The following is an 18,130-nucleotide window of genomic DNA, read 5'->3' as shown; positions in this document are numbered from 1 at the left end:
GTGTCACACACACACATACTTGCCTTTTATATCTAAGTGAGTAAATCTAATTGACATAATGCGTTCCCTAAACCTAACCATCAAAAATGAATGCCTAACCTTTAGCCTAAACCTAACTAGAACCTATCTCTGACACTAAAACCACATTTTGAGCATCAAAAATGCCTTCAAACTTGTGTGGCTCAGAAATTGGTTGGTTACTTATATTAGTAGATAGACCGTAATGAACATGATTTATGAAGGGGTTATACATAAAATAAAGAAATAACTTGTTTTGAAGTATTTTTTAACTCTGCATATTTGTGCCAATATTGTCATCAGTCCAGTCATTTTTGGTTACTTCCAGTAAGTTTTTAGAACTGTGATGTTATATTTGTTACAGTTTCTGCTGCCCCCTTGGCTAGATCTCTCTTGAAAAACACATTTTTAATGTCAATGACACTTTTTACCCAGATATATAAAGAATAAATAAAAGTCTGGTTGCAGCAGCTGCTTTTTGATAGGAATGCTCTTTCTGGCTCTAAATTACTTGATGTGATCGATAGTTTTAGTGATATGACTCACCTATTTTTGACAGATTTTAGGTCAAAAAGCCATTTATAACAGCTTAAATTCCCTCAATCATTTTTTGGCAAATACCGCCATGGTGGTAATGGTGTTGGGGTCATGTAGATTTTCCACTGAAGCATAATTCAGGAATGACCCTGTTTACCTGTTAAAGCTCTACAGAGTTTCCCTGCAGAAATCTACATTTTCTGAGAGCCATTACTTACCAGAATTTCTAGAACTGGACCAATTACACCTACCGAATGGTTCTGCAGAGTTTGAAAACTGCAGTTAATGCACTGGTTCTTATATATAACTGAGCACTCAAAGCGCTGTTATACAATTTGCCTCATTCACCGATTCACACAAGCACTTTTTTCTGTGCTTTTCATCTAGCATTCACACTCCGATAGATGCAGCAGAGCAGACTGGAGCAGACAACCAACCTTCAGATTGATAGGTGACCAGCTCTAGCTCCTCAGCTACAGCCACCCCATTGTATCAAATATGTATTCAATGTTAAATGTATGTTTTGTTTTATTTTAATGTAGTGCATTTTTTATTCCAGGTGTGGTGAGGCTAAGAATAAAGAAGCTTATTTCAGACACAAAAGAAAGCCAACTATAGGTCAAAATCTTGTGTTATTATCTGAAAATTTCACAGCAATGACACAAAATTTAAGTTATTATCTAATTTAGGAAAATACATTTTAGATATTTGAATTTTTAAAAAAGTAGATAATAACCCCAGATTTTTACTCATAGACGAGGTGTAGGTGGCAAAAAAAAGTATTTTTTTCCAGTGGTAGATACAACCTTTCACAAATGGCGGCAACATTGTGCAGAACAGAAAGTGTGCATTTGTCAAGTAACCAAGTGGTTTTACTGACTATAATGGACATAAGCTCATTCATGTACACTTTCCTTCATGTATGACTAAAATTCATAAATTTTATAATGTAGTCAATTATGTGTTTCAAAAGTCTTTATCCAGAAACGAGTTAAGACAAACACGAACGTACAAACGAAAGACGATTTATTTAGAGAATTCTTGTATTAAACGTTTTACCATTCCACCTCCCCCAAAAAATAAAATAAAATTGCTATGCTAAATTATATGCTATCATCATTTTTCACTCCAAAATATAGATGAACTGATAACTTTGTAATAGTTTGACCAACAAATAATTACAATAAAATCATCATAGCCCAGCTGTGTTTTCGTCCTTTCTTCTATTTCGGAAGAAATCTATTTCGGACACAGTCTAAACAAATTTGTTGTTTTTAAATATGTAATATTTAATATTTTCTGCAACACTCGGAGCTTGCTATATCCTGGTCTGTTAGCCAGTTTTCACTGCAAAACATTACAATGTAGAGGTTACGAGTGAAAATGATGATACAAATAAACAAACACATTAATTACCCCACATAACTTTCCTTAATCCGTGCATACAAATCGCCCAATTCCTGTAAAGCATAAAGAAAAGCCGTGGAACAAGTAAACTGACAAACTCATGTTAGAAAATAATTTTGCAATCAAAAATTATCACACAGACACATATAAATATACAACTGGGGTCAAAAATGATTCCACTGGTTAAAGAGAGTTCTTTCTTTCTTAATTTTGTTTCCCTCATCCTCATCAGTATTAAGCTTGGCACCTCTGACTTAACTTCTCCTTCACAATGTTTTACAGATAACTGGTAAAAGTGCTCATGCTGTAAGGATGCTGCAGCACTGACCAAATGTTTATTTCACTACAACAGTTCACGTTTAGAGAGCAAACATCCACGTAGTTCTTTAAACTGATTCATCCTTCAAAGTCTTCTTCTGAATCTGGGGCCATTCATCTTCAGAGGATTCAGATGCCTGAGGGGAGAAAACAAACAAAATACTTCAACGGCTTGTTTATCTCTAACTGGGTGACGAAAGAAACTTATCTGGCCTCACCTGATCGAATTCATCCTCTCTCGCTGCTTTCAGCAGATCAGAATCGTCACTGTGGACTGAAAAGTCCTATAAGAAGACATTATTGAGTGGTGCTTACTGTGCTGGGAGTAAAGTGGTACAATACAATCAGTATGTCATTGAATGCACTAAAGAAATCGCCACTTACCAGCTCGTCCTCATATACAGCTTTGCTTCTCTGCATCTCCAAGCTCCACCTGCAAAGTGACAAAATGCATATGTAGGCTGCAGCTGTCGTAAGAATGATTAAGTGTGCAAGCACAGACATTTTTACAGTCCCATACAAGGGAAGGAGAGAAAGGGGTGTGAAAAAAGTAACCAAATTCAAAAGAACTACAGTTACTTTAATCCCCCAATGTGATTCAATCCCCACAGACTTCCATGTTATTCATTTTATTTCATTCATTATTCATATCTTAAGGTTGTTGAAAGCTGACCCATTTTAGTGAAGTCAAAAATAAGTAAGTAGCATTTCATGTGACATTTTTATAAGACACATTGATCACTTGTTTCAGTTCCATTATCATAAAAAACCCAATTTTTCCAAATTTCCAAAACACAGTACCCCATGTTCAATCTTAGCTCCCCAAATCTAACATGTCATTAAAGACAGGATCGCAAATATACTCATAGCTCTCTGGTAGCACTGTGATGGTGAGTCTTAGCTGTAGACAAGAAGGGTGTAGCATCTAACATACAGTAGAGTTTTTCCCTTGATAGCTTTAATATTTAACCACAAACAAATAAGGATCTGGGCTTGAACATTACATTCATTGTTGCTGTTCTTTGAAAAGCTGCTGTGCTGCAAAAGGAAAACAGGAAGCGGGGGCCACTTTACTTTGTTACTTATAGTCCACCATTGTTTCTTTCAGTGGCCTATGGTGGATAACACCCCAATAAAAACAAAGAAAAACCTGACTCTGGAGGAAATAGCACAGTTCCCTTCACATAGGAAGCATTGACATTATAGTTACTATACTTTTCAGCATTTTCAGAATTAAACAAAGAAATAACTCACAGAGACTTTTCTCCATACTGCCTCTTCCCTGAAACAAAAGTGAATAATGTTATTTCTCAGCAGCAAATGCAAAGGCTGCAAAACGAGATGAGAGAAAAAGCATCTGTACTCACTGAAAATCACTCCAATCCAGCAACAAGCAGACATCAGGACAATCAAAAAGGCAAAACTTCCAAATACAACTCCCACTACAAAGTCAGGAATGCGGTTCAGCACTAGAGGGGGAGGAAGATGAAGAGATGATTCAAGCTGTCACCTGGTATCTGTATGTTTGACTCAAATCAACTGTACCTTCTTTATCCAAATATCGCCTCTTGCTGCTTATGGCGGTGCTGTTGTCGAAGCTGTCTGATACTTCACAGTAGTACGTCCCGGCGCTTTCCCTCCCCACAGATAGCAGGAGTATCGATCGTTGTGGCATCTGGTCCACCACATAGTAGTAGGTTCCTCGATCCCGTAGGAGGGTTTTGTTGTGGAACCACTGATAGTGTGGATGTGATCCCTTCTCCGCTTTGCAGTAGAACCTCAGGCCAATTACAGCGTAGTTTTCTCCAGTGTCGTAGTCATAATGCATTGTCACAGGTCCACTAACAGGGACTGTTGGATGCCAGAAAGGGATGTCAAGACAAATAGATGTTAACTGTAAAAACACATGCTTATCTCAGTAATTTGTTAACAGTTTTAAAAACATACCAACATGCAAGGGCAACCACTGACTGTATGTGGTCTGTTCTCCGTTGCTCGCATGGCATCTGAGAAAGCCTAAGTGGCGGTCCAAGACCAAAGGAAGCTTAAATACGTAATGTCTCTCTTCCACTGTCATGTTGATGACCTGCTCTTTCCCACGGTACAGCGAGTAGGTGATAGGCAGATCTCCTCGTGTTGAGTTACAGACAACCATCGCAAAATAATTTTGTGGCTCTTCCTTTAACACAGTGAAGGAGATGTCAGGGGTTGACACAAACTCTGAAAGAAGAGTAAGAAGAGTGATGTTATTTTGTTGATCTGCTGTCAAAAAAACAAACCATGATGAATTTACAAAAACATGACCAGGAGGATTTTTCCCCACAAAATGAGTGCTAACCTTTGACTGTGATTTCAATTTCAGAGCTGTTGGAGGTGAAGACTGTTTTGTTGAAGACGTTGGTAGCCACACACTTGTAGGAGCCACTGTCTTGAGGATTTGTTCTGAGGGTGACAAAGAAAACTATTCCTGTAATATTTGAATTTATTGTTTCCATAGACTGTACAGGAAAAATAGGTGTCAATATATAGCCAGCAGGGAGCGACTCCTCCAGTTACGTAAAAGAAGTCTAGAGGAGTTCTAGAGTCTATGAGAGATTGACTCTTAAATCATTTTCTGATAAGTTTATGGTCTAATCACACTAGTTTCAGGTCCCTGTTAGTTCCTGTTAGAGTCAAAAGAAGAATATCAGGTATGCTTTAGGGTGGGCCTACCTGGTAAATTAAAAACATTGTATCTGTCAAAACATTTGGTCTGAATGACTGTTTTGTAAATTAGCTGATGATTTCTTAATCAGTCTTAAATGATTATTCTTAATGGTTATGCAATGTTTTCTCTTGTATATACTGACAAACAGGAACATCTACGGTGGCCCTGAGAGGCCAAACGGACTGCAACTTAAGAAAACACCAGCAACAAGAAAAACGCTGCAAAAGCACACAAAACACAACGGAAATAGGAAAAAAGAAAACATAAATAGGAAAAAACAGATTTCCAAAAGCACAAGGGAAGTGTTTCTGGGGAGACAATAAGCCGACGGACCAGTTGCAGGAACCAAAATAGGCTAAGAATTGCGCTGGGAGACACTTAAAAGAAGTGGAGGATCTATCGGTTTTGTGAGGAAAGAAAAGATGAGAGGTAAGTGTGTTAGCCTAACTATTAGCCTAAAAATCCATCATCAGTATTATATGAATCATGATAAAACACACCTACCATGTTTTGGGTTCCTGCAACATGTCCGTCGGGTTATTGTCTCCCCAGAAACACTTCCCTTGTGCTTTTGGAAATCAGTTTTTTCCTATTTCTATTTTCTTTTTTCCAGTTTCCGTTGTTGTTTTTCCTGTTTCCGTTGTGTTTTGTGTGCTTTTGCAGCAAGTTGCAGGCCTCTCAGGGCCACCGTAAAACATCAGACATTTTAGCCCATTCTTCTTTAAAATACTACTTGATTTCATTGAGTTTTAGTAGTATTCATTTACGCACAGCCCTTTTAAGGTCCTGCCACAGCATTTAAATCAGAGGTGTGGACTTTGTGCATTTGCAGCACCTTGATTCTTTTCTTTTTCAGTCATTCTGTTGTAGATTTGTATGTATGCTTGGAATCATTACATGACCCAGTTTGGGCAAAGCTTTAGCTGTTGGACAGATGGCCTCACATTTGACTGTGCAATACTTAGAGATGAACAACTCAATGACTGAAAACATCTGTTGTTGCAAAACCAGCCCAAATCATCAGCTCTCCATCGTGCTTGACAGTGAGTATGAGCTGTTGGCTGTGTTTGTGTTTCACTAAACTTAAACTTGGTCGCACTTGGTGATGATCAGGTAATCAAGTGCATTTGATTTGCAGCACGTGGTTTTTTAGATAATCCTATGCTGTCAGAAGCTCAAATGTAAGTGGACTGTTGATTATTAGTAACATGCACCTGCTGGATTGCTTCATTTGATTGTCACTAACCTGTAGATCGTGAGCTGGTTGTCATAAATACGACGGAGGGAAGACGGCAATACAAGCTGATCATTGTGCAGCCATTTGTAGGAGATATAATTTCCAGCGCTAAGTTGACAGATTAGCTGAAGTGTTTCTCCCTCAAAGAAGTCATCTGGACCAGAATTGATGATCTGTGCACCTTTCACCGGCTCTGCAGGACAGACACAAGAACAGGCTGAGATCCTGGTGCACTTTCTGAACAACAGTAATGCTTATTGATACTGACTACTTTTTCCCCAAACTTCAGCCCCCAACTTCAAAAACAAAAGCAGTTATGTTGTTTTATATCCATAGCAGTACAGGGTGAAACACAATGAAACAGTTTTATTAAAAAAATAATTAAAAGAGAATAAAGACAACACAGAGTGATAGTCAGCAACTGTTTATATGCATATAAATAAAGGGACTCACCGATAACCTTTAAATAGTGTAGGTTGCTGGATGTGGAATTAATATGAGAGATAGAGCGGTTTTGTACGCTAGCCACACACTTCAGATAGCCGTCATAACGCTTTTTGATAACCATGGGAATGTTTGCGGGCTCCCCTTCCAGTGAAGTGTATTCACCCAATGCCTTGTTGGGGTCATCCTCCCTGTAAAAAGGGTAGTAATTAGAAAAATTTCATCATTTAATGTAATGTGTCTCACCACAGTGGTTAAATTGAATGTACCCACTTAAATATCTGCAGCAGGATTTCGTGATTTATCGGGTGGTTCGGCACTTCACATTGAAACTCTACATATGTTTTCACCAAAGCCTCATTGGGGCCATACAGTTGTGGATGCCCCAGAAAAAACTGACCTATAAAGAATAGAAAGAAAGACAATGAAAATATCACAAAAAGAATCAACAACAACACAATTAAAATACACACACTACACACATACAAACAGTAACGCTCACTTACTGCTTTCCTCGAAGCAGCAGCACAACCCTGCAGGGATGAAAAAAGAGAAAGAAATTAAAGAGATTAGAAGATTTTAACATTGCGAAATATTAAGTTTACTGTGGTTCCCTTTGTGTTGCTTACCCAGAATGACCACAAAGAAGGAAGCAAGCATCTTCTGGAAAAACAACAGACTTTAATACAACATTAGTCCTTGAAAATTATTACAGGGAGCTGCTGTCAGACACAAGTGTGACAAATTTTGTCAGTTTTAAACTGTGTGTTCAGGCAATGCATATGGAAAAGTACGCACACACCCTCTTAGAAACATGTGCAAATAACTGATAGTGTTACTCTGGACCTCCCTGCCTCTGTCATATCAGCTTGCTAACTGGTGTTGTTTGCTATGAATATCACGTGAAACACAGTGTAAAGTAAAACTGAAAGTAAGATGTGTTTTTGCATTATTTTAATTAAAAAAAAGCAAAAACATCAGAAACAAAAAGTAATCTAATCATTAAAAATTTATTTGCATCAAAATAACAGTATACAGGAGGTAGGCAATGCAATTTCGCACTTGTCTACAACTGAATGTTCCAACAGTGCCACGTAGAAAGTTCAGTAACCCAAGAACATTAAATATGAACATAATATAAACATTTAAAATTAACTATTGTATTAGGAGGTGAAGGAGTCTTGTGCATCATACGGTGACCTCAGTGATCTGAAAGAGAGAGAGAAATATGTTACAATCACATCTAAGGGAGCTGATTTTAGCTTAAATGGAACTTTTTCTGCTCACTTTTTTCATTCTTGGATCCAGAAAGAACAGTTTTGCATGACTGACAGTTCAAAATAAGTGCCTTTGTGCAGTCGCACATCTAAACACACAAACACACGAACAACAGAGAGCGGGGACCCTCAGGAACTGTTTTTGTTATTAGCTGGCACCACACATGAAACATCAGGGCACAAGCACACATACCGGTAGTTATGCAGGACACTGGTGTTGTGCCAAAAAGTGATTTCCAATGTCTTTCTGTGTTTTTTTTAACGTCTAATATCGTCGCTTATTTTAGTAAATAGACTGTAGTGAACAGGAGTTATGAAGGGATTATACGTAATATAAGGAAATGACTTGTTTTTAAAGTATTTCATGACTCTGCATATTTGTACCAATATTGTCATTAGTCCAGTCCTTCTTGTTTACTTCCAGTAAGTTTTTAGAACTGTGATGTTATATTTGTTACAGTTTCTGCTGCCCCCTCGGCTAGATCTCTCTTGAAAAACACATTTTTAATGTCAATGACACTTTTTACCTGGATAAATAAAGGATATATAAAAGTCTGGTTGCAGCAGCTGCTTTTTGATAGGAATGCTCTTTCTGGCTCTAAATTACTTGATGTGATCAATATATAGTGATATGACTCACCTATTTTTGACAGATTTTAGGTCAAAAAGCCATTTATAACAGCTTAAATTCCCTCAATCAGTTTTTAGCAAATGCCAGTGTGGAGGTTATGGTGTAGAGGTTAAGAACTGACAAATAAATTAATGTTTTGTTGTTACAGTTAGGAACCATTGGTGCAGCTCACTAGTCTGTGGGTTTGGCATCTTCAAAATCTTCATGTAGTTTACACAGTTTGAGTCTGAAAGCTTATGCTATATATTTATGTCTCCTGTACACTGATTATTTGTTATCGGTTTGTTCAAGCATGTGTGATTTCCTATCAGATTCCAAAAATATCCCCCTGAGAAAAATATAGATTTTGTGCTCAGAACAGGAAAACTGACACACTAAGGAAAGTGGAGGAAAAACGTGTTCCTTGTTTTATGTACCAACTGCAGTAGTTCTTTACAGAAATCCTTCAGTAAATTTACATATACTTATTTCTTAATTATAGGAAAGAAAGGGACATTAAGAGTGTGACTGGACACTAACATTTCACTGATCCTGAATAGTAGTATTATAGTTTTTGCTTGCATACCTGATTTTGAACATCGCAATCTGTAGCAGTAGTATCAGCCATATTTCCCCCTGACTGGGGCGTCAGTTCAGACTGAAGTGCATCAGAGCTGGGGTGAGATGGCACAAACATTTATGAAGAGGATGATGTTGCTAACAAAGAACCCTTCCTTAGCGTTAAACAGTTTATAAAAGCAAATATGTAAAGAATGCACATGCAAATAATAACACAACAACAAAAGAGCCATATCAAAGTCCAAAGATTTTAGATATGAGCCCGTTCATGGTTAAAATATTTTTAAAGGCCAGAATATCTATATTCCATCGAAAAGCATAAACTTTGAAAGTTTCCAAGCAATAAGCAATAAGCTCAACTCTGCACTGATCCCTTTGAAAGCACATTCGGTTCAGGTCATTTAAAAAATTGAGCCACTTTGCAGCTGAATCGAACCCGTCTGACTCTTCAGAAATTAAGTCGAACTCCAAGACGCTTTGACTGTAACAGCTTACCTATGGAGGTAAAGCTCAGTGACATTTGAATAATTTTTTTTAAAGCATACAGACTTGCTTTAATGTCAGTATTTCATTGTAAGGTTACTGTATTTCAGCTGTTTTTATTATTTTCTGTTTCATCGTTTGTGTTTTCTGTCTTTTTTTGTTATTCTCTTTCCAGATTTTTACTTATTTTTACTTTTTACTTAATCAATTTAGCTGCAGGGTCTTCATGTAAACTCTTTCTTTAAAGTGTTTCATGAATAAAACAATAAATAAAAATATTTGTTATTATTATCTGTGTCCCCCCCCCCCCCCCCCCCCCCCAATACACTGCAATGAATTGCATGATACATTTTTAAGGAATAAACTGCAAAATAATACCACATGTAGCAAATATGATACAAATTACAACTCTTATATGCAAATTAATATTTAATTTATTTTTTTTACTTCATCAGAAAGTTTGCTAAATACTCCATTAAAACAAGAATTTTCTTGCAATTATTTCATTTTTCAGGCTTTAAAGAATTATGTAAATATAAGAATATCACACTTAGTTATAGTTGGAGTGTTTCAGGTGTAAAACTTACTTTGCTGGAACACTGTTGGTATGAGCTGGAACAACAGATAAGATGACAAGAAGACAAGAAGTTTTAATAGAAATTCCTGCGTTTGTACCAATCAGTGGATTCCTGGTTCTCACACACACCTTGCTCGTTTTCAAACATCTTGTACACGCAGGCAGAACCCACTGCTAGCATGAGGAGAAGGAAGCAACAGAATGCGATGGTGACAGCTTCTGTGATGTTCATGCAAAAACCTGAAAAAGATGAGACAAAGACAGTTTCACACTCTGAGGCAGCACACAGACTGCTGCACAAAAGTTTAGGGTCACCTGTGACATCTACAAGTTTGAATGAACTGCATATTTGTTTTGAAATAAAATAGTATAAACTGTACCAGAAATGTTGCAAATGACAAGCAATAAGCAATAAAACGTTATCAATCAATCATTAATGACTTTTAAATGACAGTTACATTTTTATGCAATTTGTTTTCATTAAAAAGGCTAAAGGCTATTCTAACAAAGGAAGAACATTCAATGCTGGAAACTTGCAGGGCTGAGCAAGAATACAAAGAGTCTCCTGACAGAGACACAAACACCTCATTGTCTCCCTTTATCAAATGTTTCCCACAAACCTCGAGCTGCAAAATTGCTACAGATGTCCAAATGTGTTTGGATTAAAAAGAAGAAAATTTGTGTAAAACAGAACAAATCTGTCAAGCCTAATGGAGGAAATGTTCTGGTTTGGGGTATGATGTGGAGGTAAAGATAAGATTTGTGCAGATTAAAATGGATTTAGCTGACAGACGTTTAGGATCGCTCTTGTCGGGAGCTTCCTCGTACAACAGGTCAATCAGCACAGATCCAAAATATGCAAGAATTATGTAAGAAAGAAACAGCTGGTTGCATGTCTGGCTTGGCTACCAAACACATCTGTTTTTGCCTATTGAGGTGATGTTTTTGCATCTATTCAGTACTCATGAAACCAGTCTCGCTTGTAGGTGGTGCTTCGTGTACAATGGAGTTCACAAACAAAAAGCCTGCTGAAATCCACTTTCTTTTAAAAAGTGCAATGCAAAAAACTCAAAATCTGAAAAAAGGGGGTGAGAGCAGAAGATCGCGATAGAGACTGCACTAGGATCAGAACAGGAAGTTTCACTAACGCTAAACAGCCAAAGCAGGTTATGTCACACAGACAGGCAGAGCTACAGAGGGGTTGGGGGGTGGGGGGCGCAGGTGAACACAACTGACAACATGTGAGAATAATGAGGACTCAGAAGAAGACAACAGGAAACAACGCTGACACAGGGCATAGGAGAAAACATCCTTCAAAGTAAAAGCAGAGAATAACCCAAAGAGACTGGCAGGCATGAATACTGACACCTACTACTAACAAGATGACACAGCACCCTCTTTTAATCCCAAATGCAAGAAATCACAAACCAAAACTTATTACTAAAAACAACAAAGTAAAAACAAAACCAGACCTAAGATTTGTAATACACTAGAATAACAAAGGAAGCATAACAGGAATCCTAACAATAAACATAAAAATCAAGACTTTGGACACTGAAAAAAGGGTGGAAAAAAAGAAAATCAAAGAGTTCAAAAAAAGGAATTACTGACAATCAATGAAGACTGCAATGCTGTAACTCTACTCCTTGGACAAAAGTAGAATTTAAAGGGCAAATTAACTTCAAATTCATTATTTAATCGGCTGTATTTTTCATCACTCTGCACTTTCATCTAATAAATACAAATATTTTAAAATATTTCGATTTTTTTGTTTGCATGACCCCAAACTTTTGTGCAGAAATAAGATTAATAAAACAAACAAAATATTTTTACTTTGACTTGGTGGCGTTTCGGTTGAGGACGCTGCTTGAGACATGGAGTTGACTGAAGGCATAAAAAGTGCAGAAACCCACAGGAAGACACATTTATATTAAATGATGCGTGTGAACAAAAGCCTGGGTTGAACAGAAATCCTTTTTAAAGCATAATTTGGCCTTCTTGGAGAGAGCTAGACAAAAAGCTCAATACCACACTCATGTCTGGACTGTGGCATAAAGATTCAAGGGACGGTCTTAAGGTGGAAATGATCTATCATGGCTGCTTATTTCAATTGGTACTGTATGTTTTCTTGCAGATTAGAACCATTACATGGAGTTTATAAACCTCAATAATAAAGCAAGTTAGTATACTTCCCAAAATGACTACTCCACAAGTTTTACTCCTCTCTTAGTCCTGGTCTTTCACCTGTGACTTGGACCAGCTCAGCTGCACTCTCCACCCAGGGCCCTGAGTCATCGTAGCTGTCCCTGGCCCTGCAGCGGTAATACCCAGACTCCTCAGGGCTGAGCTTAGTGAGGATGAGGGATCGTCTTCGGTCAGCGAAGGTAATGTGAGGCAGGATGGGCTGAGTGTGGGAATCCGGATGAGACTCAGAGGGAAGGACAGAGTCGTTGAAGAGCCACGAGATGTAAGGAAAAGTTCCTCTGCTGACGTGACAGCTCAGCCTTGCTGTAGTCAGTTTGGAATCAGCTGTGTACAGATATTCCACCTCTACTTTCACTTTTCCTCCAACTGGAACTTGACAGACAAAGAAGAAGAAAGAGAGGGTCACAAATCACATAAAATATAGACTTCATGTAAAACATATCAATGCAGAGGTGTCTTAAACATGCAGTCTTTCTAATGGCCAGCAGGGGGCGTTTTGTCTGGTTGCAAAAACAAGTCTACTTGTTTTTGGACTTGTTTTTTGTTAGGTTTAAATCCACTTGTCTTGGTCCTGTGTCTGTCCTTACTTAAGAGTTTTCCTCTTTGTGATTTTCCCTATTCTTGTAATTCTAGTTTCTTTTTTTTATTATGTGTTTGAGCTTTTTATTTTTATCATAGGTTGAGTTTTCAGTTTGTTCCCATGTCTTGTTGTTAATTCTTGGTCTGTGGGAGCCGTGTTTATGTTTTAGTTACTTCCTGTTTTATTTTGGCAGCCTCTATGTATAGTATTTAGTTTTACTTCTCTGTCTCTTCCAGGTGTCTCTCACCTCTTTGTGGATATAGTCGCTGCCTCCCTTTGTCGGCCTGTTCAGTTCAATTCTCCCTATGCTTTATGAGTTTTTCAGACATTTGGATTTATTAGTTGATTCTCTGTTGTGGATTTTCATAAACTTCAACTAGATAACGGTCAGTGTTTTGTTTTGGATCCTTTTTTGCATCAACACTTACTGAAAGCAACTTCAATTCATTTCAGTTTTATTTAGATAGTGACAAATCACGATGGAAATCCTAGATAATCCCCCTATCTGAATCGTTTACACATTGAACTTCATATTGTATTGTAATGTAAGCATCTCTAATGGGCAACAGGAGAAAGAATGATTTCTGGGTTGAACAGAAATCCTTTTTAAAGCATAATTTGGCCTTCTTGGAGAAAGCTAGACAAAAAGCTCAATACCACACTCATGTCTAGACTGTGGCATAAAGGTTCAAGGGACGGTCTTAAGGTGGAAATGATCTATCATGGCTGCTTATTTCAATTGGTACTGTATGTTTTCTTGCAGATTAGAACCATTACATGGAGTTTATAAACCTCAATAATAAAGCAAGTTAGTATACTTCCCAAAATGACTACTCCACAAGTTTTACTCCTCTCTTAGTCCTGGTCTTTCACCTGTGACTTGGACCAGCTCAGCTGCACTCTCCACCCAGGGCCCTGAGTCATCGTAGCTGTCCCTGGCCCTGCAGCGGTAATACCCAGACTCCTCAGGGCTGAGCTTAGTGAGAATGAGGGATCGTCTTCGGTCAACGAAGGCAATGTGAGGCAGGATGGGCTGAGTGTGGGAATCCGGATGAGACTCAGAGGGAAGGACAGAGTCGTTGAAGAGCCACGAGATGTAAGGAAAAGTTCCTCTGCTGACGTGACAGCTCAGCCTTGCTGTAGTCAGTTTGGAATCAGCTGTGTACAGATATTCCACCTCCACTTTCACTTTTCCTCCAACTGGAACTTGACAGACAAAGAAGAAGAAAGAGAGGGTCACAAATCACATAAAATATAGACTTCATGTAAAACATATCAATGCAGAGGTGTCTTAAACATGCAGTCTTTCTAATGGCCAGCAGGGGGCGTTTTGTCTGGTTGCAAAAACAAGTCTACTTGTTTTTGGACTTGTTTTTTGTTAGGTTTAAATCCACTTGTCTTGGTCCTGTGTCTGTCCTTACTTAAGAGTCTTCCTCTTTGTGATTTTCTCTATTCTTGTAATTCTAGTTTCTTTTTTTTATTATGTGTTTGAGCTTTTTTATTTTTATCATAGGTTGAGTTTTCAGTTTGTTCCCATGTCTTGTTGTTAATTCTTGGTCTGTGGGAGCCGTGTTTATGTTTTAGTTACTTCCTGTTTTATTTTGGCAGCCTCTATGTATAGTATTTAGTTTTACTTCTCTGTCTCTTCCAGGTGTCTCTCACCTCTTTGTGGATATAGTCGCTGCCTCCCTTTGTCGGCCTGTTCAGTTCAGTTCTCCCTGCTGATTATGCTTTATGAGTTTTTCAGACATTTGGATTCATTAGTTGATTCTCTGTTGTGGATTTTCATAAACTTCAACTAAATAAAGGTCAGTCTTTTGTTTTGGATCCTTTTCTGCATCAACGCTTACTGAACGCAACTTCAATTCAGTTCAGTTTTATTTAAATAGTGACAAATCTCAATGGAAATCCTAGATAATCCCCCTATCTGAATCGTTTACACATTGAACTTCATATTGTATTGTAATGTAAGCATCTCTAATGGGCAACAGGAGAAAGAATGCACCTTTAAGTCACTTTTGCATTGGCTGCATCCATCTACAGTCTATGGTAAAGACCGAGATCATTCACACATCTTCATACCTACTTCCAGGTTCACGGGCTCACTTGTGAGGTCCTGATTCTCGGTTTTCACCCGGCATCGTGCCTCTCCCATGTCCAGCTCGGGTACTACGACTACAAGGAACCAGGCAGCCAGAGTCTGAGCTGCTGTGACAGAGTCCACTTCTTTACCGTCTAGTAAAAGATACAAGTTCACTGGAGGGCTCCCTCTTGTTGACCAGCACGTCACATTGCCACGGTAACTGGTTCCCTCTTTATGAACGGAGAAGGAGATCTCTGGCTTTGAAACATAGACTGGTGCAGGAGGAAGGAGGAAGAGTTTTTTTTAACTTCACTTAAATATAAAAAATATCGATCCCTCAGTGCTCATTAAAAATGCCCTCTGGGAACATTACAATGGACCTAATTGTATGCAAATCTTTTCAGTAGTTCATGAGATATTTCTGAACTAAATTGGCTGATAGCACCAAGTAGCTAACGTAGTATTTATAAACTTTGTAAATTCTGTTAATATGTACCTTTGATTGTCACCTGGATCTCTGTGCTGCTGGAAATCCTTTTGATCTCATTCACGCTGGACCAAGCACTGCAAGAATAATTTCCAGCATACTCAGGAGTTACCCTCTCCACCAGCAGCTTGTTTTCCACAAAGTGGAAGGGGAGAGAAGTCGAAGATGATATTTCCTTCCTGTTAAAAAACCAGCTGTAGGAAAGGTTGGATCCCATTTCAACGTCACAGCTCAGGGCCATGCGTGACCCCTCGTATGCAACTGGGGGGAAGGGTTCAGAGGTCACTCTGGTATATGATGGTGGAGCTGAAAATCAGGGAATAAAAGACAGTTGGTGAAGAAAAGGGGAAAGTCAGTTGAGTAAGCTGTAATGAACTACCCAGCATCCGATACTCACTGACTACTCTCAGCTTAATGCTGTTGCTGATTTCTCTGGTTCCTCCAGCTGTGGCCCTGCAGTGGTATGACCCTTCTGACGCTGCAGTTACTTTGATAGGGAATGATGCACCTTGGCCACCTTGAAAATCTCTATTGCGGCCAATTCGCCCATGTCCATCCTTTATCAGCTCATAGATGACTGGTGGGGAGACGTTAGGTGCAACACAATGGAAAATCACCTTTGGGCCACTGAAGGCCAGGTCAGGACCCGTCAGCACCGGGTGAAGAGAGCTTGATCCACCTAAAGGAGCAAATGAAACATCTGTGCATGCAAACTTGAAACTATAAAAAAATTTAAAACTATGCTCAATAACACCGGCTAAGTACCGTTCAGTCTATGTTGCTACTCTTACCTGTGGCCTTAAGCTGTGTGTAGTGACTGAAGGAAGATTGTGGGTTGAATTGTAGAAATTAGGTTCTTAAAAAGGGTGACTGGGGTCGGCCTCAGAGACAAGGTGATGAACTCTATTATATGTTTGCTCAGCGTAAAGATGCTATTCAGCATCAACATGCAGCGACCTAGGTAAGTGACTTTGAGCATACAATTGTGGTCAGAAGTTTATTTACAACCTGCGTGGGCATGGATTTCATTGTAATATTGGACTTTTAATGATTTATTTGAACTGTTTTTCCCAGGCTGTAATGTTAGTACAACACTGGTACAAAATTATAGATACCTTTGATGTATGGGAAAAACATGTATGTGGAATTTTTTCCCCCTTCCTGATTTCTTTGTTTTGTTTTGTTTTGTTTAATATTCGTCACTCTTTAAAGTTTCAGATAATCAAAAACATTTTTAATGTTACACTAAGAAGTAAATGCAAAAGCTCTCCAAACCTACCTGGACCTATCTGGAAAGGTAATTTCCCCCGCTTGTTAAATCATGAATTATTTGGGAATTTTTAAAAAGCTGATTTCATTTTCACTAGCCACACCCAGGCCTGATTACTGGCAGACCTGCTGCATCAAGAAATCACGTAAATACAACCTTTGAGATGTGATGTTAGAAGAGATTCAGATTATCTGAGGCAACTGTGTGATGATATCATGTCAAAATGGACCAAAATCTCAGAGGGATGTTTACAGCACTTTGTGGAATCACAAAAGCTTTTCAGGCCATGTTAGGAAAAATTCAATGAGTTGTGAAACAAATTACAAAAAACATTATTTTCTTTAAAATTAAGAGTAATATGTAATCTATTACTTTTCTTTTAGTAACAACCCCAGAAATGGTGATTTGAACCTTACAGGGACCAGACTTTAACTGCTGTTGGCAATTTTGTACATCAATAATAATAAAAAGGTCCTAAATCACATACAGGACACTCATTAATCCATTTTGCTTTATAGAATTTGAAAAGTGTTTTTCCTGGTATTACCAACTACTGACTCATATCTGTAATTACAGCCAGCAGACACAGGAAAAAACAAAGACACATTAGAAGTTTTCTGTTGTGAAACAGCAGGGATAACCACAGCACCACTATGCTGCAGATGTGAAAGACTGATACAACATGAAACATATCAGACATTATTGAATGCTTTTCATTAAAGTGAACAGTAAAACTTTAAAATCCAAAGAAAATATCAACTTTCTTGTTGTTTTTGTTCGAACACTGACTGTCCACATTAGCTTCAATTAGTCCCAGGAGGGACAGTCATGCAGAGTCTTAGTGTAGGGACAGAAGTGGGTTATTACTGTAACCTTGTTTCTGAGAGTATTTTTAAGAAGCAAACATCTGAAAAGCGTGAAGATCTCTGTCATCTTAGCCACATATCTTAAGCTCCCAGTTAACACACTTACTTATCTTGACGAGGAAACTTGCCACAGCTGGAAAAAACAACACACACATTAACAATATTATTCAATAATAATAATAATAAATTTTCCCAGTTTTACATCAAATTAATCGACTCACCCAAAACTGGCAAAAAATTAAGAGCCTGACGTTTCTCCATAACCCTCTCATGTACCTTTGGGCATGGTTTCTTCAGCTTGCCAAGGCTTGCAAGGGTGTTACACATGTGTTGCAAGCAGATAACATACTGGGCTGTTAACTTCATTTTAAGGGTCTCTGTGGTGTCAAATGCAAATATAGCTAAAATGTGCACAAAGATTTTGATCAAATTGGGGAAAAACATG

The 18,130-nt window shown here is 38.2% G+C and overlaps 2 protein-coding genes across 3 annotated transcripts; both read right to left on the bottom strand.

Annotated features, from left to right (window-relative positions):
- Nucleotides 1-1,799: 1,799 nt before the first annotated feature.
- Nucleotides 1,800-7,556, bottom strand: LOC102792971 (platelet endothelial cell adhesion molecule). The gene is made up of 13 exons (XM_006790687.2): nt 7,298-7,556; nt 7,175-7,201; nt 6,942-7,068; nt 6,678-6,859; nt 6,234-6,417; nt 4,619-4,722; nt 4,228-4,500; nt 3,826-4,131; nt 3,648-3,749; nt 3,535-3,562; nt 2,665-2,713; nt 2,499-2,564; nt 1,800-2,417 (listed from the first exon to the last, which is right to left on the bottom strand). The coding sequence occupies exons 1-13, from the start codon at nt 7,326-7,328 to the stop codon at nt 2,349-2,351; spliced, it is 1,548 nt and encodes a 515-aa protein (XP_006790750.2). The 5' UTR covers nt 7,329-7,556; the 3' UTR covers nt 1,800-2,348.
- A 103-nt stretch (nt 7,557-7,659) lies between these two features.
- On the bottom strand, nt 7,660-18,051 carry LOC148102598 (Fc receptor-like protein 5). Of its 2 annotated transcripts, XM_087842018.1 has the most exons (12): nt 17,907-18,051; nt 17,792-17,818; nt 15,947-16,228; nt 15,559-15,855; nt 15,062-15,334; nt 13,853-14,185; nt 12,439-12,771; nt 12,028-12,078; nt 10,324-10,434; nt 10,205-10,229; nt 9,142-9,229; nt 7,660-7,877 (listed from the first exon to the last, which is right to left on the bottom strand). In XM_087842018.1, the coding sequence occupies exons 1-12, from the start codon at nt 18,049-18,051 to the stop codon at nt 7,857-7,859; spliced, it is 1,986 nt and encodes a 661-aa protein (XP_087698144.1). In that variant the 3' UTR covers nt 7,660-7,856. The 2 variants fall into 2 exon arrangements, with proteins under 2 accessions (XP_087698144.1, XP_087698145.1); XM_087842019.1 differs by lacking the exon at nt 12,028-12,078.
- Nucleotides 18,052-18,130: the final 79 nt, after the last annotated feature.

The sequence above is a fragment of the Neolamprologus brichardi genome, chromosome 6 (assembly GCF_056152115.1).
Source record: "Neolamprologus brichardi isolate AB-2024 chromosome 6, ASM5615211v1, whole genome shotgun sequence".
Classification (NCBI taxonomy): domain Eukaryota; kingdom Metazoa; phylum Chordata; class Actinopteri; order Cichliformes; family Cichlidae; genus Neolamprologus; species Neolamprologus brichardi.
This window is presented reverse-complemented; position numbering and strand designations above follow the sequence as displayed.

Excerpts from the sequence above, each read along its gene's own strand:
- LOC102792971 (XM_006790687.2), bottom strand. The coding sequence starts at position 7,328 with ATGCTTGCTTCCTTCTTTGTGGTCATTCTGG. Across the intron at positions 6,418-6,677 it reads ACACTATTTAAAGGTTATCG|AGCCGGTGAAAGGTGCACAG; the intron begins GTGAGTCCCTTT and ends TCTGTCCTGCAG. Across the intron at positions 4,723-6,233 it reads AACCAGCTCACGATCTACAG|AACAAATCCTCAAGACAGTG; the intron begins GTTAGTGACAAT and ends TGTCACCCTCAG.
- LOC148102598 (XM_087842018.1), bottom strand. The coding sequence starts at position 18,051 with ATGAAGTTAACAGCCCAGTATGTTATCTGCTTGCAACACATGTGTAAC. Across the intron at positions 15,856-15,946 it reads CATTAAGCTGAGAGTAGTCA|CTCCACCATCATATACCAGA; the intron begins GTGAGTATCGGA and ends CCTGATTTTCAG. Across the intron at positions 12,772-13,852 it reads TGAGCTGGTCCAAGTCACAG|TTCCAGTTGGAGGAAAAGTG; the intron begins GTGAAAGACCAG and ends TTGTCTGTCAAG.